The sequence below is a fragment of the Cebus imitator genome, unplaced genomic scaffold (genome assembly GCF_001604975.1).
Source record: "Cebus imitator isolate Cc_AM_T3 unplaced genomic scaffold, Cebus_imitator-1.0 Scaffold293, whole genome shotgun sequence".
Lineage (NCBI taxonomy): Eukaryota > Metazoa > Chordata > Mammalia > Primates > Cebidae > Cebus > Cebus imitator.
Window position 1 is genome coordinate 2706465 of NW_016107608.1, and position 24102 is coordinate 2730566.

The window sequence follows — 24102 nt, forward strand, 5'->3', positions numbered from 1 at the left end:
GCATTTACACAAAGAAATTAGCCGCAAGATTAATGGGAGCTGCCGGCTGGAGGCGGGGCGCCGGCGCCGGCCTCCTCACCTGGGACATCTGCGGCCTCAGGTTGATCTCCTTCAGGTTGATGGAGTGCGCCCGGAGGTTGTTAAGCAGCTGGCAGAGCAGGACTCCATCGCGGAGGGTCTGCGCCAGGTCGAACACCTGCGCCGAGTCCCAGGTCACCCGGTGGTTGGCGGGCAGCACCTTGCAATGGATGAGCCACTGCGCGCACTGCTTCCACGGCTCCATGCCCGACGGCTCCGGGACACGGCCCGGCCGGGGCGGGCGGTGAGGATGCGGCAGCCGCGGCTCCTCCGCGCCCCGCCGACGCCAGCAGCCGCCGGCCCCTTCCCCGCGCGGGATCGAGGCAGCAGGCGCCGCGGCCGGCGGGTCGCGGGTGCAGCGCTGGGCTCCGCTCCGGTCCCGGCCCGGGTGCGCCGCAACCGGGCCGCAGCTGCAGCGAGTCCCGCGCGCTCTCCGTGCGCCCCGGCCGGCTCGGCGGCTGCGGCCGCGCACGGGCTTCCGACTCCAGCGCCCGGCCCGCCACTGAGCATGCCCAGCGCGCCGGCCGGTCTCGCTGCCGTCCGCGAGTCCCCAGAGGCGCGGGTGGGAGCGCGCCGGCGGCAGGGGTTGGGGTCGGTGGCCGAGGGCGGGGCCCGGGGGAGGGGCCGGCGGAGGGGGCGGCGGCCACAAAGGGGATCCCGTGCCCCCGGCCGCAGACTCTCGGGGCCCACGCAGCCCCCGGCGTCCTGGGGTCTTCTCTCGGGGCGGGTTCCCGGCTTTGCGGGGAGTGTGGCTGAATAGTGTATAATACGAGGGGCTCCCCCAGGGCCCCCTGAACAACAAATGCTCGTAGGAACGACGGATTAATTGGGGCACCCGGACTCCCTAGAGAAATGAAAAAGTGCCCAGAGCATCCGTAGAGCACGGCGCTGAAAGTTTTAGAGATCGTCGCCCCCGCGCGCCTTCCAGTTCTATCCCCTCCATTCTCCACAGCTGATTCCTCAGCCTGTTCCTCCTAGTTGCCCCTAGGGGTGTTTGGGCACCCTGAAAGCAAGTGAGAGTGAGTGTGTGGAGACGCCTGCAGAAACCGCCCCCATCTCGGAGCCTATTTCCTCGCGAGGTGATTTTCACTTGGAGTTTGTTTCCCCTTCCCCGTCAGGCTCGGAACTGTTCGTGGTAGCAGTTCTGACCCTTTTGCTGACCCCGCAAAAACCTGCCTGAGAAAGGCCTGTGCCACGGTGCTAGACTGCGCATGCGCAGGCGGCTGGCGACCGGGTTTGAAAGCAAAGCGCGGTGGCCCTGGGCAGCTCCTACAGGCCTGTTCTGGGATCCTTAGTGAAAGTTGGAACTTGCCCCCAGGACTTTGCACAGTGCACAAGCAGTGCATCCGTGTTTGTTAAGTAAATCTTTTGGGGACTCTAAACTCCACCCCTTTTACTCCTACTGCACACTGCCCCCCAAAAACCACAATTAACGTTTCAATTATTCATGGCAAGATATTGCCACATTGAACTCTTGCTGTTTGATATAAATGTGATCCTTCGTTACCCTTTTGAGATGCATTCATTTAAAATTTGAAAATAAAAAGACTCCAGTTTGACAGGATTTTCGATACTGTATTAGATATCTGGACCCCAAATTTTTTATTACAAACCATATTTTATAAGCAATCCAAAATATTATTTTTAAAAGAATGATCTGTTCAGGACAGGGACTGCGTCCTTTTTCGCTTGGCTATGACAAGGATAGCACAATGTGTACACTCAGCGCTGAACGATAAATCAGCCTGAGGATTTCCTTTCCTCACAACGCATCCTTCCCTAGCAATTTCCTCTTGTGTTCAGTGTGGATTCCATCAATAGCACGATATTTCCTAGGCCATAATTTTGGCAAGTAAATTATACTAAACTCCACATATCTTTAGAAGCAAAACCCAACACATCTGAATCATCATTTAATACAAAGTCCTTCATAAAAAGAAATTAGGAAAAAAAATCCTTAAAAGGGAAGAAATTGAAACTAAAACTATGAATTTTGTTTCAGGTAGCAACAGGTCACCCTTGGATGTTGGAGAATATTTCCAAAATCCAGATAATATACACTATCCCAGGAGGCAAATCTGGATTTAGAGCCCAACCTGTACTGCTTTCTAGCAACATGACCTTGGATAAATTCTCTACACTTCAGTTTCCATAGATATGAAACAAGAAATAATTTCTAACTAATAGGGTTGTTGTCAGGATCAAATGATACAACGTCTTGCTATTCAAAATACAGCCTGTGGACAGCAGCATCACCCTTGAGCCTGTCGGCAATGTAGACATTTGGGCTATACTCCCATACTGAGGATGAACCAGAACCTGAATTTTAGCATCTCCATATCACACACATGTATTTCCATCAAAAGCTGAGAAGCACTGATACAATGCATAGAATGTGTGGTGCCTGATAATAACAGCTCAATAAATATTACCCAATGCTAGCCACTTTGCATTGACAAGTGGCAACAGTGATCAAATATTCTATTTAATTTCTCTCTATAACATAATATATGACTTCAAAACATAATGATTCTCAAATATAGTAAAACACAGAGTTGATAGAAGGGCAACCAGAAAATATATGGAAGGCCTAGAAGGGAAGGAGGTTAGTGGAGACACCGAATTCTTCACGTAAACAAGGAGCTGGGTGTCAATAGGTGACGCACGTGGAAGACATTTAAGTGTCAGAAATTGGTGCCATAGAAATAGCAATGGGCTTCTCACCTGAGCTATCCTTAATAAAGGAAAAAATTCAGTCTTTTCCACTTTTTTTTTTTTTTTCTTTTTTGACAGTCTTACTCTGTCGCCCTGGCTGGAGTGCAGTAGCACGATCTCAACTCACAGCAACCTCTGCCTCCCAGATTCAAGCTATTCTGCCTCAGCCTCCTGAGTAGCTGGGACTACAGGCATGAGCCACCACGCCTGGCTAATTTTTGTGGGGCTTTATGGGGCCTAACCCTTGTCCCAACAGATCACTGATCTCAGCCTCCAGGCCTGCCCTGGCTAGTCATCAGAGTGGTAGGTGCTAAAAGCAGGAGGCAGAGGCTGAGGAGGACAAGTGAGGGGAGTGGGGTCCAGCACAGGGAGCAGGGCTCTGTCATGCAGATTGGAGTGCAGTAGCACAATCTCTGCTCACTGCAACCTCCACTTCCTTGGTTCAAGTGATTGTCCGGCCTCAGCCTCCCGAGTAGCTTGGACTACAGGCATGTGCCATCACACCTGGCTGATTTTTATATTTTTAGTAGAGATGGGGTTTGCCCATGTTGGCCAGGCTGGTTTCAAACTCCTAACATCAAGTGATCCACTCACCTCAGCCTCCCAAAGAGCAGGGATTACAGGTGTGAGCCACCACACCAGCCTTCCTTTGCCATTTTAAAGGAAAGATTCCACCTAGTGAAGACAAGTTGGGAAATAGGGATTAACTAGTCAGTGGCAACTCCTTGCTAATCCTGGTACCTAGTGTTCTTACGATGTGCAAGAAGGCCTTTCTTGCATACCTAACATGGGACTTCACAACCCCTCCTACTGTCCTACTGCCCTTGACTCCTGCATAGCCCCTGAGGCACTTCCACCCTCTCTTATTTGCTGAATGCCCACTATGTGTCCAGCACTCTCCTGGGCACTTTACATGCACTATCTGCAAGTGAGAAGATGCTCTCCTACCCATGAAGAAGCTGGAGATCCACAGAGTTAAGCATCTTGCTCTTTATTAGAAAGCTCAATAAAAGGATGAGCTCGTGCCTCCACATCTGTGCCCCTTCTGTTCAGAGTTGTGGCTCACCATTAAAATAATTACCCTATCAAGCTTAATTACTGGTTTGAATATCATTCTCCCTGCTAGACTGAAACACCTTGAAGGCAGGGGTGGTAACTTATTACTCTTCAAATTCCCGGAACCAACCTAGGTACCTGTCACATAACAAATAATAAATATTAGTTTAGTGAGTAAATAAATGAATAAGTTATGTTAACTCTCTTGTTCTCCCTCCATCCCCTCTCTGCCTTTCTAGCCTGTCTTTCTGGTGGTGAAAAGATCAGGAAGGATTTGCCAGCATTACTTGTATGGGGCATAAGAGCCACATGAAATAAAGATCTGCTTTTTTTTTTTCTGTGTGTCTCGCCAGTCTTTCTGTGCCCTCCAAGATGAGCAGGCTCTGTTTCTCTCTTGTATCACGGTGTTGTTTGGATCTTGCTTCAGCTCTACATCATATAAAAATGGGAAATGGAGTAAGTCGCATCCTGAGCTGCAGGAAAGACAAGGACAACAGATAATGGATATCACATAGTAGGTTCCTTGCCATGTTCAAAATTATATCCTACATGGTAGGATGTTCTACATCAGGCCAAATGTACTAAGAAAACTGAAGTAAAGGGGCTGAAAGCCACATTAATTCATTGCCTGCTGCATCTTTATTGTCACTCAATCCTTAGCAATATTATTCTTCCAACTCTTAAGTTTACAAAGACATTAACATCTATCTTCCACCAGGAAAGTCAGAAACCCCTTTTTTTAAATTTATTTTATTTATTTTTTTTTTTCTCGTGAGATGGAGACTTGCTCTATTGCCCAGGCTAGAGTGCAGAGGTGTGATCCTGGCTCAGTGCAACCTCCACCTCCTGGGTTCAAGTGATTCTCCTGCCTCAGTTTCCCCAGTAGCTGGGATTACAGGCACATACCTGACTAATTTTTTGTATTTTTAGTAGAGACGGAGTTTTGCCATGTTGGGCTGGTCTGGAACTCCTGACCTCCAGTGATCCGCCCGCCCCAGCCTCCCAAAGTGCTGGGATTACAGGCATGCGCCACTGCGACATTTTCTTTATTCCTCATTGTATTTCTTATTTTTTGTCATAAGAGAAGTAAATCATGGATGGTACATAACCTGTCGAAGATAAATTAGTTTCTGAAAGAATTAAAGATGCAGAAATATAAACACTGTAAACTGCAAACTGAAATTCAGCCCGTTTGCTGAATTAATTTCCTTCAACTACAATCAAATATAGTTTGTTTTCACATAAACATTAGGGATGTGGGCTTTACATTTCTGTTAATTTGATACTGTCTTTAAAATAAATACCAGAAAAACATTGTGGAGATAAATGAAGGTAGAGTAAGATTTCTATAAAACTGTTCCTTTAATAAATGTGCCCAAATCAGTGTGAATTTAAAGGTATTGGAATTAATTAGGTACAACTGAGCGGGGTCTTATTAGGATCACAGGATTTCTTTTTTCTTCTGACATGTTCAAGTCCTTGATTATAACCATAACAGTAACAACAACAGTGTCAATAACCTTATCTCCAAATGGCACTTACCATTTAACAAAAGAAATTCACTTGAGATAATTTATGACACAGAAAGCTTCCAATTTGGGAGGCCAAGGCAGCTGGATCACCTGAGATCCAGAGTTCAAGACCAGCCTGAACAACATGGTGAAAACTCATCTCTACTAAATAGACAAAAAATTAGCTGGACATGTGGTGCATGCCTATACTCAAGAGGCTGAGACAGGAGAATCGCTCGAACCCAGGAGGCAGAGGTTGCAGTAAGGCAAGATCACACCACTGCGCTCCAGCCTGGGCAACAAGAGCAAAACTCCATCTCAAAAAAANAAAAAAAAAAAAAAAAAAAAAAAGCTTCCAAAGCAGCTTTAAAAGGAGGATGAGGATATGACTATATGTCTGTGTAATTAACTAACTGATGTCCAAGTAAATGAAACAATGAAATAAATGGAAATACAAGTGTTTTCACACTGTGAGTATATACCCACACACACATGCACACACACAGAAAGTGAGGCTCCAAATATTTACTTCACTGAGTTAATTGCACCTCAGCTGGGTCTTTTCGAAGTCTGGCTCACATTAAACATTCTGCAGCCCTCAAGCCATGATTAGATGTTAGTCCATTTTCAGAACATTAGCAGTGATACACATATATGTTATGTTTTGAAGATGACTAAGGAGATTAAATTTACAGCGACAAGCTAAATAGCCCTATGTATTCCTGTCAGCAACTGAGGACCTAATCTAATTTATAGAATATTTAAATCCATTTGCATATTGGTATAAACAAATTGCCAGTGAGAAAGTTCTTTATACAGAGATGGTGAATTTTAAAATCCAATGCAAAGAAATTTTTGTGGGAAGTCCTTGATGTCTCTTTTTCCACATAGTCCTGTGTATATCACGATCATTATACTAAGTTCCTTGAAGAATAATTATCTCTTTAAGTGTCTGAGACCACAACTACCACCACCCTCCTTGTACCCCAACCCTGCCTATCCTTGATGTCCTTGGAAACAGAAATTGTAGCTTATCCATGTCATTACTCCAATGCCTGGCACTTAGTAGAGGATGGATGGATAACTGGATGGATGAAAAGGTGGGTGGATGAATAAATGAGATGAAGGGGAATGTGAACCATGTTATTACAGTAATGCTGAGAGAGGAGAAAATTTCACTTATCACTCTGGCATGTCACTCAGATTTATTCCTGCCACCAACAATATCCTTGGAAAAATAAAATGATACTGAAGGACAGATCCACTACCCATGTAGAGAATGCAGGAGTACTTGAAAGCACCTCGTCGCCATTCCCATTCAAAAAAAAATAAAAGTCCTCAATTTATGTTTAACAATTAAAATCCATTATAGAATAATTAGAAACACTCCCTGAAAAATGCAATATATTTAACTTCATAACTCATTCCTGAGATCAGATAATAACAGCAGCAGCAGCAATTTGTTAAGTATATTATGAGCACTGACAACTAGCTATTGAACCACCTACTTCATATGTATGGTTTTACTTGATTCTCATAACCTCTCTGAGGCATTGCTATTATTAACCTCATGTTGTAGATGAGGAAACCAACTCTAAGAAAGCTCAACTCTCTTTCCTAAATTCAAATAGCTGATAAGTAGCAAAGTTAGCATTGGACCTGGAACATCCTGATGCCAAGATTTTCACACATTTAACATTTAATCTGCCTCCCTGGAGATTTAAGACAGAGGGATCCCTAAAAGCAGATGCCAACAAGTTGGTTTTACACTCAGCCAACTTTAAATGTTCCACACCCTGCATAAAGTCATTAACAAAACACCGTTTTACATTTTATTTACATGAGTGAAATTCCCCACCCCAACCACCACCACCATTGCTATTCAAATAGCAAGAAAAGATTCAAGATTTGTTTAGTAAAGCAACTTGGTTTTAATTTATTTTTAATTCTTAAAATATTCCAGTTTTAAATGTTTCTAAATTTCTTTAAGCATTCTGTTTACTCTTTTCTGATGTAACCCTTTTGTTTTATTGTGATGTGTTTTGTTTCATTTCGTTTCAGACTGACATAAGGTTGTGAAATGCTGTGCTTTAGAAAACTGGGTATGTTTTTTGATCATCAGAATCATAACAATGCAGGAGTGATTCAAAAAAAGGTTGACAAGCTTTTCTGGGAACTGACAGGACAAAGCTAAAAAGCACTAACATGGAAACCTTAATGGGCCATATCAATCTCTCACACGTGCAACACAGGCAGACACTTACACAATTATATATTTTTGCAGACTATGCTCCATTTTGCAATCTTGGCATTAGGTTACCTGTAAAATCATAAACTGGTTTCTGTTGCACACACAAATGGAAAAGGAGGACTCACTGGCCACACCAAGAGTGCTCATCTGGTCAGGGTGAAAACACAGTAACTTTTTCTGCTTCGTTGTTTGTTTTGATACTGCCTACAACTTTTCATCTGTTCTTTCAGAAATTTCCCAGATTTCGGGAATAACTCATATGTTCTGCTAGCTTTGTTTATCCTTTTGCTGACATTTCTCAGGAGCAAATTTCTTAGGTTATTTAAATCAGAATATAACACTGGGGTGTAAGAAAGAAAGAGATGAGTCTAGAAAGGATAGCTCTGAGAGAACAATAATCATACAGATTATTTTAAAGAGAGAATAGGATGAAATTGGTAGGGTTGAAAAAAATAGGACAATTTACATACATATATATGTAAATGTCATTACAATATAGAAAAAATAATCATTTCAAAAAATAGGAAATATTGTCTCTGACCAAAAAATAAAAATAAAAAATCTTCCCTAACCTATAAAATCTGATTTACCTACCTCATTTAATAAATACTAATTTTGCACTTTCTAAAGAACAAAAACTCTCTTCTAAATTTTATATCGGGTTATAGGGTGAAAGGAAAGCAGTGTTCCCAAACCAAATCCCTGTGAAAGTTTATTTAACATTTCAAGATGAGACTATGAAAGATGGCACAAAGTAGGCACCCCGGATCTTCCTGTATGGTAGTGTTGATATCTAATGTCAACTTCTTATGGCACTTGAAACCAGGAAACTTAACGCGCGAACACTGAGCTGGAGGGATTGCTGGACAGGCGGAACACAGAAGGTCCACTGTTGTCTTAGAAGAGCATCTAGCTAAATGAAAACAATCATCTTCTAGAATCCTAATATGTCCATATTCTTGTCCCTTTCATTCTGTCTACCTAATCACTCTTAAGTGCTGGGAACAAGGAATAATTTCTGGGGCGGCTCCAGACACAAAAATGTTAACAGTGATGCAATTTGATAAAGCAAAATGAGTCTAAGTCATCAGTTGGAAACTCTAAAATGTTCTAAGGAACTCAAACAACTCAATAACAAGAAAACAAACACCAATTTTCAAACGAGCCAATGATCTACACAGGCATTTCTCAAAAGAGAACATGCAAATTACCAACGGGTGTACGAAAGAAATGCCCAGTATCACTAATTGTCAAGGAAATGCACTTAAAACCACCTGTTAGAATGGCTATTACAAAAAGATAAAAAATAAGCGTTGATGAGGATGTGGAAAAAAGGGAACTCTGGTAGATTGTTGGTGGGAATATAAATTAGCACAGTCATTATGGAAAAAGGTATGGAGGTTCCTCAAAAATTTAAAACTAAAACTACCATATGATCCAGTATTTTCACTTCTGGAAATGATATAATTATGTCAAGAGATACTTGTACTTCTGTGTTCATTGCAGCATTATTCACAGTAGCCAAGATATAAAATCAATCTAGTTCATCGATGTAGGAATGGATTTTAAAATGTACTATAATAATAATGGAATATTATTCAGCATTTAAAGAGAAGGAAATCCTATCATTTGCAACAACGTGGATAAACCTGGAGGCCATTATGCTAAGTGAAAGAGGTTGGATATAGAAAGACAAATACTGCCTGATCTCATTGTATGTGGCATCTAAAAATGTTGAACACATAAGGATAGAGTAGAATGGTAGTTGGCAGGGGCTGAGGCAGGGTGGGAGGCAGGAATGGGGAGATGTTGGCCCCAGGGTACAAAGTTACAGTGTAGCAGAATGAATACGTTTTGGGGATCTATGGTATAGTATGGTGACTATAGTTAGTAATAATGTGTTGCATACTTCAAAATTGCTATAAGAGTAGATCCTAAATGTTCTCAGCACACACAAAAAAATATGTAAGATTATGGACCTCTTAATTCACTTGACTTAATCATTTCACAATATGCAGGTACATCAAAACATCACATTGTACACTGTAAGTATGTAATTTTTACTTGTCAATTATACCTCAATAAAGTTAGGAGAGAAAAATACTTCAAAATGTTGAAAATCCTGACTAATGAAGCCCTTCACCCTCCAAGTGTCAGAATTAATCTCCCAAGTGGTTGAGCTCTCTCACAGTACAATGGGAGAGGGACTGCCAGAAGCCACTGAGAAAGACAGGTGATCAGTACTCATAGTGCATGGACTGTGCCCTCCCAGTCTGTCCTGATCATACTTATGGGGAATTGAGTTACAGGCATCAAAGTGAATGAGATTTTGCTCCTAGCCAGCTATCAGTGCCTTTCATTTTGATGTGTCTCCTATTTGGAAGTGTCTGGGAAGATGCAGCCACTGGCTGAAATTTTTCCTTATGGCTGCTCCCCAGGATCCAGATGTGTCCCCAGTACCTCCATGGGAGCCACAGTTTACTTTGTAGTAAATGTGAGGAGACAGACATTGCTAACATAGAGCCTGTGGGTCTCTGATGCTGAACTGAGGGTAATTAGAAACATCTTTTCTTTACCATTACATCCAGTTTGAACATTTTATGGTAGGTATGTACCTAATAATTGCTTTTCTATTACATCTTTTGTATTCATACGTTAAAATCTTAATTCTTTACTAATATCTTGTGGAGTATATATGAATATAGCAATAGTTTCATTATAGATTAAAAACATTTATCATTTCTAAATAGCCAGAAACTCGTATCAGTAAAAACTCATGTATCTTATTTAAAATAATTTAATTATTTTTGAGGTCAGCTTTAACTACCACTTTTCACTTCTGTACATTTAAAGATATAGGCAATATTTTACTGTTTGGAAAAACTGATCCAAGATAGGAGTTTTAAGATATTGTCTATGTCTGATCTGTTTTTTTCCTTCAGATTCTCTACCCAAAATTTCTTCACAATATTCCTATATTCTTCAGATAAACAAACAAACAAACAAACAAATCTAAGTCTTGAATTCTACTTTTCAAAGGGTCTTTCAGGAATGAGCTAAGCAATGGTCAATTTGCAATAGGATTAAAAACTAAATTGGCGTCTCATTCAAGTTCCACCCTGTGGCAAATTAGAACAGCTGTTTAATACATGTTGCCAGTGGACTCTGTTCTATATCAACCATGCTAATCTAAGTCTTGCTATGCTCCATGGCTACAAAATATTGCTCTAACCTAAGCCATGTCTGTAGCCAATGTAGGGAGGGCTCAGCTGGGCTAGGACAGCTCCCCCTGCCCACATGAGACACCCGCAAGCCCAGGTAAAAGATTCGTCCTCAGGTAGGCCTATCCTGATGAGTGATAACTTAGTGCTGGTTTCACTACCACCAGCAGCCACCCATGCCCACCTGTGTTATTTTCAACTGTATCTTATTTTCATTGGTTTTAAGAGGAATCCTATGGAAATACAGTGTCTAGTTCACCTGAGAATTCCCAGGAGCTCACTAAGTACTGACTGAATGAATGAACAAATGAATGGTATCAGAACTATTACTATGGCCAATGCTACATCAAATTTTAAGCTACGTAAAGTAGCTTAACTTATTAAATAGCATTATTTCCAGCATTCTTGTGCTTATTTAACCTTCTGCTGTCTAGATTTTACCTTATTGGAATAGTTTTCTCTTAAAGTGTGAAGAAGAGTGTAAGAAAGATCCCATAAGGAATAAAGTGTGGATGCGGGGCAGTCAGGGGGGCGGGAGGTTGAAGCAAGGGACAGATATAACTCAGAGTGGTATGATTCATTCAACTGCAAACAAAATCATTTCAAAATTCTAAAGAAAATGAAGTATCTAGTGCAATTGTTGTGTTAAATGCTATCTAGTTATTCATAAGCAATTACTATAAACAAATATTTATGTGGCTTAAAACAAAAATATGTCTACTAGGAGTCTAAGAATTCCTTTTTCAATAATCCTAAATTATACTTTACTAAGAAGAGATGTGATTTGTTTACTTTTCAGCGTAATTTTCTCCACAATGCCTGAACTATACATGATTTGTGGGAGTGGGATAAGCCCTTCCAGCTGTTCAAAATTAGCTTAGTCACCAGTCTAGTGAGGCCATCCATGAAATACCCTGGTTGTTGGCAATTTGTTATCTCTGAGCTCTTTAAATTAAATGCCATTGCAGTTCATTCCGAGAAGGGGTCAAATCACTTAGCAGAGCATGAAGAAGAGAGGATGTGTCACTACTACTCTTAATCAAATTCTTTCACTTCTTTTATTCTTTTTCATTCTTGGCTGCGGTTGTCTAAATTCATCTTCAGGGATAAATGGTTACTGGTCATTTATCAAAGCGTGAGTCCTTTCTGCAGGCGCAGGATTCTGCTATTTTAAACATGCGTTGGACTTCAGATTACGGGCCAGGAACTGAATGACATGTTTTACATATCTTATTTCATTTACAATAGATCTGTAGGGTAGTTATGATGTCCCAATTTTACAGGTTAGGCAAAAGGTTCAGAGAGGTAGATGATGTTTATAAGAGTGTAGCTATAGAAACAATATTCCTGAACCTTATCTCAAACCACTAAATCAGAATTTACAGGAGATAGCTAGGAATCTATTAAATCTGAATTTCTGTATTCTTAACTGGTGTTTTTGGGTTATTGTTATTATTTTTATTGTTAAAATTTTCAAACTTATACAAAAGTAGATGGAACAGTTATAAAACCCCACCTACCAATCACCCAGTTTTAACAGTTATCAACCAAAGTTGCAGGTATCTTTTTAATTGTTCAGGTTTTGTCCTGTGATCCAGGTGATTCTTTAAAATCATAAAACTGACTACCAGTGAGGAATAGTGACTTTCTCATTGCCATTTACCTGTGGAGCGGCAGAGCTGGGAAGGAAATCCAAAATACATAACTCCAACTAGAGTTTGCTTTCCATTTAACAATAGTTATATTTATTGCATAAATATATATTTATTTATATATATTTATTTATTCATATTCCTATAGTACCAAGATGAGAACTAAAACAAGAAGATGAACCAGTTAAATCATATTTCAAAGTGGCCTGTGAGCAAGGACCAAAAAGTTGACAGTAGGGCCAGGCACAGTAGCTCATGCCTGCAATTCCATAGCATTTTGGAAGGCAAGGTGGAAGCATCACTTGAGGCCAGGAGTTTGAGGCTGCAGCAAGCTATAATTATGCCACTGCACTCCAGCCTGGGTGACAGAGCAAGGTCCTGTCTCTAATAAAAGGCAAAAAAGGAGACAGTAAGTATGACCATGCATTAAAAAGTAGGATATCAAAGAATGAAACAGTTTTAAAAGTCTTTAATGGAGGAGGTACAATTTGACCTGGGCCTTCAGCAAGGAAAGTCTTTCCAAGTGAAGAATAACATAAACACAAACATAACATTCAGAATCAACAAATTATTTTGGAGAACTAAGGAATGAAAAGCAGACCGGATGGACAAGAGAGGTCCATACTGGATTGCTTGAGGGATCAGATCACATAAATTCTCAAAGGCAAGGTTGAATGGGGGTAACAGAAAGTCACCAGGAGTTTTTAAATAGGAGAGAAATATGGTCAAAGTGGTAATTTAGAAAGAAAACCCTGACCACAGCATGTCTGGAAAAGAGAGTCAGGAGGTCGGGTGACAAGTTAAGAAATGACGACACCAAATCGGGCAGAAGCTGAAAAGGATCAAGATTTGAGAGACAGTCAACTAGACTTGGTGGCGAAAAGGAGGAGGAAGGAATTTTAAATGACTGTGGTTTTGTAACTGGGTAGCTAGAAGAATTCAGGAATATCAAAATGAGTTTTACTGAAAATAGCAGAAGATATGAGATCAGTGCTTAGGTGAGAGTTAGTGTGGGGATGGTAGGTTCAGAGGCATCAGCATAGGAAATCATTGAAATAGTGATGGCCACATGATCAAAGGTAAGACTCATTGGAAAATAATACCTGAGATTCCAAGGACTGCTCACAGTGAAGGGGTGGGAGGAGAAGACGAGGGAGAGGAGTTATGGAAACCCAAGCAGGATTGTCACTGGGTATCACCCTAATCCAGATCACTGCCCACCAGAGAATCATTTCATGTCAGTCCCTGTGAGGATGCTCTTTATACAACTACTTGTGACTGATGCTAACTGTGTAGAAACCACTGCCATGTCGTTTCTGTAGCAATTTCTGAACAACCACTTGGGGCCAACCCTGATTCGATATCTGACTTATAGAGCCCCAAAAAGTTCTTTAAATTTGATCTTTAGAGGAAAAAAAGAAAGCAGTAAAAAATATTTGGAGCAAGTTAGTGGCAAATCACACCTGCTTCATAAAATATTAATTTAGACCTATTACATAGCTTTCATACAGGTGTGGTCTTGATGAAGTATAATTCCTCCTCCCCAGAGATTAGGAGAGCGCTGCTGGCAATAGCTATAAGCAGGACTTGACTCTGCTTTAAGGGTTGATTTTCTTTGTCTGAATCCAACAGTTCCCCTTCTAGGATTCCAAATTAGTCTATGACAATTACTTCATTTATGAATCAATATTTATAGACAACCCCTTTTTTTCCTATTGCTAGAGAGTTAGTGGTAAATAAGAGACAAAAATCTTATTCTTCACAGAGTTTGCAATCTCCCTCTGACTTTGCTCGATGTCTAATGGTTTATGAAAGTACACATCCAAAATAAAGCATGCTATTATTCCTAGTTGTAGAAAATGTATTTGCTATCCCTGTGACTGCCTCTTTGTCCATGAGTACACTGGAACTTTATGTTCAAAGCTGCACTTTCTACCCTACCTGATAAAAACAGCACCTACATTTAGCTAAATGACCACAGGGTCACTGATTTTACAAGCCAAATTTCCAGCTCTCTGAGCAGCCTCTCTTCCTATTAACTGATGACATCAATGCTTCATTCCTATTATACCTCAGTGCTCTCTCCTCCCTCCCAAAGCCCCTGACCCTTATAGTTGCTCTCATGCTATCCCCTGCTGGAACAATTCATCTTACTCTCTGAGTGTCACTAGGAAGAATGACACCTGCCTCCAAGAAACTCTTGCCCATCTCTGTACCCATCTGGAGAGAATTTTGCACTTCTCTCCAAACCCATCTCAAATTCTGAGCCCATAGTGGAGAATTTAAAATCAAAATTATGACTGTAAGCAGCACAGAAAACAATTCTTTCTTTCCTCTGGTACACAGGTTACACTGCAGCTGAGAAATCAAGATAGGAGAGAATTTCAAGAAAGACAGGGTGATGGACTCAGTGAACTCGCTTCTATTTTGGCAGGTCCTCTGGTGCCATCTCACACTGTCCCCACCCATGTATGAACAACTAGAGCAAACCATTCTATAGGCTCCTTTTTGAAAACCAAAAAAAATATTCCCACTTGTATTCAGTTGGATTCTGTTCATCTAAGATGATTAATGTTTTTTTTGAGAAAAGTATAGTGCTTAAAAAAAAATACCTATCTAGCCCTGCTGATACTCTTTAGTGAGGATACTTTTTTGAGTCATATACTTTTGTTATGATTACACTTTTTAAAAAAAATTATTTATTTAACTTTAGGTGCATACTGTATCTGGCATTTCTCCCCATGTTATCCCTCCCCTTAGGCGTAAGCATTTCTATTTTTTTTCCTAATAATATTTGAGCTAGTATTTTCACCCTCATTTAGGGAAGGCTCCCTGTTTAAAAGATCTAGACATCATCTTTTATTTTTAAACAACATTAATTATAAAATTACAAGGACTATTTCCAATTTAGAAAATGATGAATCAAATCAAACCTGGAAAATATTTTTTAAATATTATTTTATTCTATAAAAATAATGGGGTGAAAGTCCAAGCCAAATAATTTAAAAATGAATGGTTTCTAAAGAAATAATATTTCCTTTCAAGAAACACCAATGAAAAGTAAATCGTCTGCTTCATTGAGGCTCCCAGGGGAAAAAGGAGTTACCCGTAGACATTAGGTATAATATTAGAAATAAATGTTGCTCTCATTTTGAAGCTTTGTTCTTTCTCTAATTTTTAGGAGATTCAGAATTTTAAATCTCTTATTAAAAAATTTATACGGCATTGCCGGGCGCGGTGGCTCAAGCCTGTAATCCCAGCACTTTGGGAGGCCGAGGAAGGGTGGATCACGAGGTTAAGAGATCGAGACCATCCTGGTCAACACGGTGAAACCCCGTCTCTACCAAAAATACAAAAAATTAGCTGGGCATGGTGGCGCGTGCCTGTAATCCCAGCTACTCAGGAGGCTGAGGCAGGAGAATTGCCTGAACCCAGGAGGCGGAGGTTGCGGTGAGCCAAGATCGCGCCATTGCACTCCAGCCTGGGTAACATGAGTGAAACTCCGTCTCAAAAAAAAAAAAAAAAATTTATACGGCAATTGCTACTATCTTATTTTCTTTTTTGTTTTCCTCTTATCTTTAATACATTTTGTATAATAAGGAAGCAATTCCTCTGCTATTGAAGAGACAGAGAGACTGCTTTTAATGAGAGACAGAGATGTTTTCAATTGCAAAAGGAAGGGATCGAATAATATATTTTATTTCAATGTAAAACAGAGATTTTGCTCAATGGTCAAGAAACGTAATCTATTTCACTGAAACAGAAAAATCAATGTTGTAGCTCTCGTGTCTCTGCAGCAGTTAGGCTCTCATCAAGAAAATGTTTTCACATTACAATATGTAAAGTTCACAGAGTGAAATCAAAAGGTTTTTTTTACCATAAAGTAAAACCAGTGCCCCCAAATTCCCACCAAAACATGTTTAAAGAAAACTTTCATGTCAACATGGATTACCTTATCTTGATTTATTTTAGATGTGGAATTTGTAACTTCAATTAAAAAAGGAATAAATATTCAATTATGAAGTTTTTTAAACCCTGAGGCTTCTATACAGAAGGAAAGTAATAAATTAATCCCATAGAACAAAGATTACACATTGCTATCTTCTGACTCTACCTAATTATCTCAGAATATAAAATGCATCAGAAATTCAACAGACGGTTATGAAGAATTATCAGGATATACAGTGATTAGTAATATACTCTCAAATAAAAGCAAATTTTGCACAGTTTCTATGTGAATAATTATCATTTCAATTCTTGTAAGATTTCATGCATAATATCTAAAGTTCTGGATCTCTGGAAGTGAAAAGAAAAATGCTCTCCCTTAAAAATAAATTGGTTTTGGCTGGGTGCAGCTGCCCACACTTGTAATCCTAGCACTCTGGGAGGCTCAGGCGGGTGGATCGCTTGACCCCAGGAGTTGGAGACCAGCCTGGGTAACATGGCAAAAGCCTACTAAAAATACAAAAATTAGCCAGGCATGGTAGTGCACACCTGCAGTCCCAGCTCCTCAAGGGGCTGAGGACAGAGGGTCGCTTGAACCCATTAGGTCGAGACGACAGTGAGCTCCAATCTTGCCACTGCACTCCAGCCTGGGCGACGGGGTGAGATCTTCTCTCAAAAATAAAAATAAATTTTAAAAAATTAAACAAAAATAAAAAATAAACTGGTTTTAATTAGTATTCATCCAAATCTAATAAATTCCAAGAATGCACTTTAATAGCACTCCAGCCTGAGTGACAGAGTGAGACCCTGTCTCAAATAAATAAATAAAAATTAAACATATACTGGTTTTAATCAGTATTCATTCAAATCTGCTAAATTCTGAGAATGAACTTTAACAGCACAGTTGACGTTCCCTTTCTATATTTAAAGAAATTGTAAGTATAAAATAATATGTGCAGCCCAGTTTTAACTTTTCCATTCAAAAATGACCCAGGAAGTTTCCCACAAAATGGCTCCTCTTCTCAATTTCGCATTTTAGCCAAATAGCTGGTCATAATGATGTGTGTTCGCTGAAGCAATGTCGTAAGTTCTAGCAATTGTCCATCAAGCTGTGGAAACTCAATATAATGGTAAACACAGGAGACTGAGAGTAGAAAACCAGGGTTCTAGTTCAGCCTCCTTCACATCTGGCTGTGCGACTTGGAGCAATCTCTTGGATCTTGTGTGTGTGTGTGTGTGTGTGTGTGTGTGTGTGCCTGTGTGTGTGTGTGTGTTCCTACTGATTAAGTGAATTGGAGTAGATTACTTGTAAAGTTCGTTCCAATGCAAAATTCTGATTCTATAAGCTCTCCCACTCTCAGTTCGTTAGACTTAAAACTATGGAAAATTTGACTAAATTGTTTTCATCCAAATTTCACCAAGCATTGTCTGTTTGTTTTCCTCTTTGCCTTATCATTTTAGCATGGTCTGTATCTTTGTTAATGTTAAATGCATTCTTCCCATGCTACCTACTTCTCATCAGATCTCCTAGCTCCTAATCTTCAGCGGTTCCCTGTAGCGTATCCTATTGTGTACTCTTCATAAAGATGATAATATAATACAATGTGAGAAATAACTTGGCTCCAATTCATCAATCCGATCTTATTTTCAACTTCTCCAGTACAGCAGAGACCATTGGCTCGTCTCTCCTCCAACCTTAAATTTGCTGTTGTCCCTCAACTTGAAACTATTTATTCTCACTTCAATTCTTAGCCTGTCAAATAAACTTCTACCTGCTTTTCAAACTCCTTATTCAAGTATTCAAGACTTCCCGCCTTCAACTAGTATGAGGTAGCATAGCGTAGTGGTTACAGGTGCCTTTACTGAGGCCAGATTGCCTAAGTTCAGTTCCTGGGTCTGCCACTTGTTAGTTCTGGAAATGTGGGTATGTTATCTAATCTTCCCGTTCTTTGGTCTACAAAGCGGGGATCAAGTAGTATCTATTGGATTCAGTTGCTATGAGGTTAATAAGTTAATATATGTAAGGCAGTTGGAACAGTGACCAGTACACAGTAGGCACTTTAAAAGTGTTTGCAATCACCAATACACCAGCTCCCTGTGGCATGCTTGATCGGTAGCATATATTAAGACACATGTATTTACCTGTCCTCTACCACTCACTTCTATCTCTCTTAAATAGTTAGAAAGAAAAGGGGAGACAAAAAATGATGCTGCTGTTATTCCCACCCTCTCCATAGGCACAGAGTACTGCTCAAACTCTTGGGAATTACAACCAGAGAGAAATAGGAAGCTATGGAGAGAAGCCATAATGACAGCTAAAGGGTTGGAAAGTGATGATTAGGAGGAAAGACTAAAGAACAAGGACTAATAACCCCAGAAAAGAAAAGCTGACTGTCACTTACATAAAGATCTTTAGAATATAAAGGCCCTTAAAAGCTCCCTTATAATTGTTTGCTGTTTACATTTGACTCTCGCTGCCTAAGGTTTTTACCATAGCTGTTCTTCTTCCTTTCCCTCTCCATAGCTGCTTTTATGTCATTTTCATTCTGGTCCCACTGCCTGGCTTACCTTAACCATATGCCAGACAGTCATATGCATTATTCAGATTCCTCACTGCAACTCTGGAAGGTGGATTTTATTAAGCTTTTTATTAAAGCATATGATGCTTAGCTAAATTGACCACAGTCATACAACCAAGCTGGTGAGTAGCAGTACTGGCATTCAAACCCAGGTCTATCTGATGCAGAATCTAAGATCAACCCATGGCACATGAGTGATTTCTCCTTAGGATTGATTCCTGTTGCTTTACACCCACCACACCTCCCAAGAACTCCAATCGGGCCCAGGATGGGAACATTAGAAAATATTCACAGAGAGCTGGTTGCTTAAAAAGAAAGTACTGACAATTGTAAATACTGCAATGATTCAAAGGGAAGTTGGGAAATTTTTTTTGAATGATCAACATTAATAAACTAAATAATTAATTAATTGGCTCTCCCAAGTGTCGGCCCGTTTAAGAGTCTCTAAGAGAGCCAGTGTAAGGGTCTATCAAGAAAGCTTGAGAACTTTTCAGGTTTTTTTTTTTTGAACCAAAGCTTTTATGTTTGTAGACAATCCAATTTGTAGAAAATTATTTAGCCAATAAATGCAATGACTGAAGATGTCACTAATTTATAAAGCTACATGAACTCTATTAGGGGCTGATAGAGATTATTAGTCAAAAAAATTTTAATCTAAATATTTTAATACCCTGAATAAGAACAATGGAAAACTGACGAACAATCTGTTTACGATGACCACTCTTGAAAATGCTAGTGGGTCTGTAAACTATAGAACTTTCTCAATAAGGAAAATCTTTATAATATTTGCCCAAATTTCAGGAAAATCTATGAAACAGCTATAGAAAATATACCCGTCTAAAAATGTTTCACTATTTTGTTTAATGACCACAAAATTAATAAAATGTGATGAAAATCTTGATATTCTTTATGCTATGTGAAATTTGATCTGAGTCCATTAACTTCCTCATAAAGAAGTAAGCAAACATTCCAATACAGGAGGTCCAGATAAAATGAAAAGCCCCCTTTATTCCATCACATTTGTGTTGATTTAATCCTTTGACCTTCCTTACAATTAAAATTAAACATACATTGTACAAACTCAGCAGAAGCCTCCCAGGCTCCCACAGATCTGACCCTATGAAAAGGTTTTCTTTGAGTGGAGCATGGCACAAAAAGATAACCATTTTATAATCATGTAATTAAGATTTAAAAGAAATCCAATGCCTCTTATCACTCTAGAAATCAAATATTTTCCTCCTGTATAATTATTTAAATTTCATTTGTACAAAAGTAACATATACTCAATGCAGAAAGATATATAACTATATATATGTTTTATATTTTATCTATAACCAGAAATTCCATCTTTGTAATATACATTTTTACATTTTGATGTGTAGTCTTTCCATCTATTCTTGTGATATATACTTTTAAAAATAAAAATAATATTTTATCATGCATCCTATTTTATAACTTAGTTTTTCATTTAGCACTCATTATAGTTTTTCACAGATTTGTATAATCTTTATTATTCATTTAATAAACCTGCTTGACTCATTAATATAATATAAACCAATAGTTGTATTTTGTATTTTTAATGTATCTTATATGCAAAGGTCTCAATAGTCATTGTTTTAAAACAATTAATTTAGCAGCATCAAGATACTCTGGTTATTTATAACCCTCCACTTTGCTCTTAAATCCTGGGGATATCCTGCTTTAAGTAAACTCACATGTTACAAGATGAAAGAACTTTTATAATCTGAACAACTAGAGGGAAAATATTTTTAGGTAGAGCAGACTCGCCTGGCACATTTTTGGGGCCTGGGCAAGAGTACAAATGGAAGCCACACATCAGATGTCTTAATACTCCAAAGATACCATTCAGACTAACAAATTGTTGAATCTCCCAGTTTGAGGTGGAAATCTACCCTTGAATTTAAAAAGTATAAATGCATTTTTATTTTGTAAACATAACTATTCTGTGATTTTTAAAAATGGAATAGTTTAGTGCTTTCAAAGTGGTTACATTTTAAAACGAGGGCAACAAAATATTTTCAAAAGGTGACATATAGAAATGTGAGAATCAGAGATTAACAACAACAACAAAGCAGGACTGGATTCCCTTTTGCTGTAGTAAATCCCTAACCAGCTCTCTCGCCTTCCTTCTTTAGGATACTCAAATTTTCCATCTAAACCTGAGGTTTTCTGATAAATTTCAAAAAGCTGTTTTCAAAGTTTAACTCAGAGGCTGTCTGCATTTTCACGCTTTGAGATGTCTCTGTCTAACAAGTTTTAGGGGCTCTCTTTCCTTTCAGAGAGCAAGTAGTAAACCGCAAAGTGATGGGTTAGCTCCAGCAGCAAAGTGAGCAGTACAATCACAATATGTTGTTCACTTTCTTTAATAGTACGCTGTGATTTTAGCATAATCAGCATGGCCTTTATGGCACCAATAGCTAGAGCTTTTTTCCATTAGTTTCTAGACCTCCAAGCACAGATCATACAAGAGACTCATTTAACGTGATGTAAACCAAGAGAGCTCTTAATAAATACTACTTATTACCAGAAAAAAAGAAAAATAACACAGGAAGCCTCAAGCCCTTCATAATCAAGCCATCTCAGTTCAAAGTACTGTTGTCAATAGTTTTAGATTCTGTTAAATCCCTCTGATCCTTCAGAGCCTCTAAGAATTTATGCTGATGGTATTTTCCTTAAATGACTTCTCATTATGGTTACTGAAATTTACTGATCACATGCTATGTGCCGGGGCTCAATGATAGGGAAGACAGTCCAAAGCATGATTATAAACAAAGGAGTGGCAGGGTAGAGGTGAACTTGGATTGCTACAGAGGCACAGAGGGAGGGAGGGGGAGGAGGACTGTATTAGTGCATTAGTCAGGGTTCTCCAGAGGGACAGAATAGGATAGATGTATATATGAAAGGGAGTTTATTAAGAAGAATCGACTTGCACAGTCACAAGGTAAAGTCCCACAGTAGGCTGTCTGCAGGTTGAAGAGCAAGGAAGCCAGTGGTGGCTCAGTCTGAGTCTCCAAACCTCAAAAGTAGGGAAGCTGACAGTATAGCCTTTAGTCCATAGTTGAAGGCTCAGGAGCCCCTGGCAAACCACTGGTTTAAGTCCAAGAGTCCAAAAGCTGAAGAACTTGGAGTCTGATGTTTGAGGGCAGGAAGCATCCAGCAATGGAGAAAGATGAAGGCCTGAAGATTCAGCAAGTCTGCTTTTCCATCTTTTTCTGCCTGCTTTATTCTAGCTATGCTGGCAGCTGATTAGATGGTGCCCGCCCAGATTGAGGGTGGGCCTGCCTCTCGAGCCCACTGACTCAAATGGTAACCTCCTTTGGCAATATACTCATAGATACACCCAGGAACGATACTTTGCATCCTTCAAGTTTATCAAATTGATACTCAATATTAACCCTCACAAGGAGGGAGAAAGCAGGGGGTTCAAGAAGGTGTTCACCTGCAGGGGAGAGTAGGTGGATGGGTAGGTATTACTAGAACAACACACACAAAAAGTCAGAAGGCCAAGGACACACACAGAGTCAGAGATCAGTCAGGTTCACGGAGGGGCCAAAATGTTGATGTATAGAGTGAAGGGAGAGATTCATGTGAAACTAACAGCTGAAAATGGCCAGAAAAAGACAGACAGGTACGGACTGTAGAAGGTCCACAAAAGAACCTGGAGCCTCCCAACGAGGCTGCCCTAAAGCTCATGTCTGTTAGGTGGAACCGCCCTACAATTAGATTCTTTGGACATCTCACTAATGAGGCCCCTTAGTAGAATTTAAAATTTATGCTCAACTCCACTTTCTTTTTCTTATTCTTTTTGAGACAGGGTCTCACTCTGTCACCCAGGCTGGAGTGCCATGGTGTAGTCATGGCTCACTATAGCCTCTAACTCCTGGGCTCAAGCTATCCTCCCACTGCAGTCTCCAACGTAGCTGGGACTACCAGCACACACCACCAGTCTTAGCTAATTTTTGTATTTTTATGTAGAGATGGAGTTCTGACATGTTGCCCAGGCCAGTCTTGAACTCCTGAAGCAATCAAGTGCTCCACCTGCCTCAGCCTTCCAAAGTGCTGGGATTACAGGTGTGAGCCACCTATAATCACACCTGGCCTAAATTTCACTTTCTAATGAAATGTGTTAGAACAAGATTCTGTAGCTACCTCAGAGGAGACAACACATACAGCACATAAGACCTTGCTATATCTGCCTTCTCTAATGAAGAAAGTTGGACCACCAAGCTGTTAAAGATACCTCTTTGTAATTAACTTAGGAAAACAGTGGCCTTCATGAAAACAGAGATGGGCGCACCCATAGCCAAGATCCTTGAAGACTTCAGGAAGGGCAGTTGCCTAGTAGTTTCTTAGCATAAGGTCATACCTGTCCCATGCAAAAGTACTAATGCAAATGGGAGAACGTACATGGGCACTTAAAAGAGATATAGAGGCTCAGCCATAAGTATGTCAGTCTAAACACTTTAATACTATCTATCATTTTAAAACTAACAGGATACACAAAAACCTTCTGCATGTGGCCCTGGAGTACACAGGTTCTTACAAGTCTGTCTTCTTCTAGACTTTTCACAGAATACAGATGCCACCGTGCAGTTCCACAGCCCCATTAAAATGTGGGCAAAGAATATGAACAGACACCTTTCAAAAGAAGACATGCATGTGGTCAATAAGCATATGAAAAAAAGCTCAACATCACCAATCATTAAAAAATGCAAATCAAAACCATAATGAGATACTATCTCACACCAGTCAGAATGGCTTCTATTAAAAAAAAAAAATCCAAAAACAACAGGTATTAGTGAGGTTGCAGAGTAAAAGAAGTGCTTATACACTGTTGGTGGAAGGTAAATTAGTCCAACCATTGTGGAAAACAGTGTGGAAATTCCTCAAAGAGCTAAAAACAGAAATACTATTCAACCCAGCAGTCCCATTACTGGGTATATACCCAAAGGAATACAAATCGTTCTATCATAAAGATACATGAAGATGTATTTTCACTGCAGCACTATTCATAATAGCAAAGATATGGAACCAACTGAAATGCCCATCAATAATAGACTGGTTAAAGAAAAT

The 24102-nt window shown here is 39.8% G+C and overlaps 1 protein-coding gene and 1 long non-coding RNA gene across 4 annotated transcripts in view; one reads left to right on the plus strand and one right to left on the minus strand.

Moving 5' to 3' along the window:
• VAV3 (vav guanine nucleotide exchange factor 3) overlaps positions 1–627 on the minus strand; it is a 406390-nt gene extending 405763 nt beyond the window's left edge. The window contains exon 1 of one of the 3 annotated variants that reach the window (XM_017502189.2): positions 80–625. In XM_017502189.2, coding sequence (XP_017357678.1) covers positions 80–283 — 204 coding nt within the window. In that variant the 5' untranslated portion in view covers positions 284–625. Of the gene's footprint in view, positions 1–79 lie in introns of all 3 variants that reach the window. The other 2 variants (XM_037729108.1, XM_017502188.2) reach the window with 2 other exon arrangements.
• LOC119467465 overlaps positions 1–24102 on the plus strand; it is a 33290-nt gene that overhangs the window by 2433 nt on the left and 6755 nt on the right. The window lies entirely within an intron of this gene.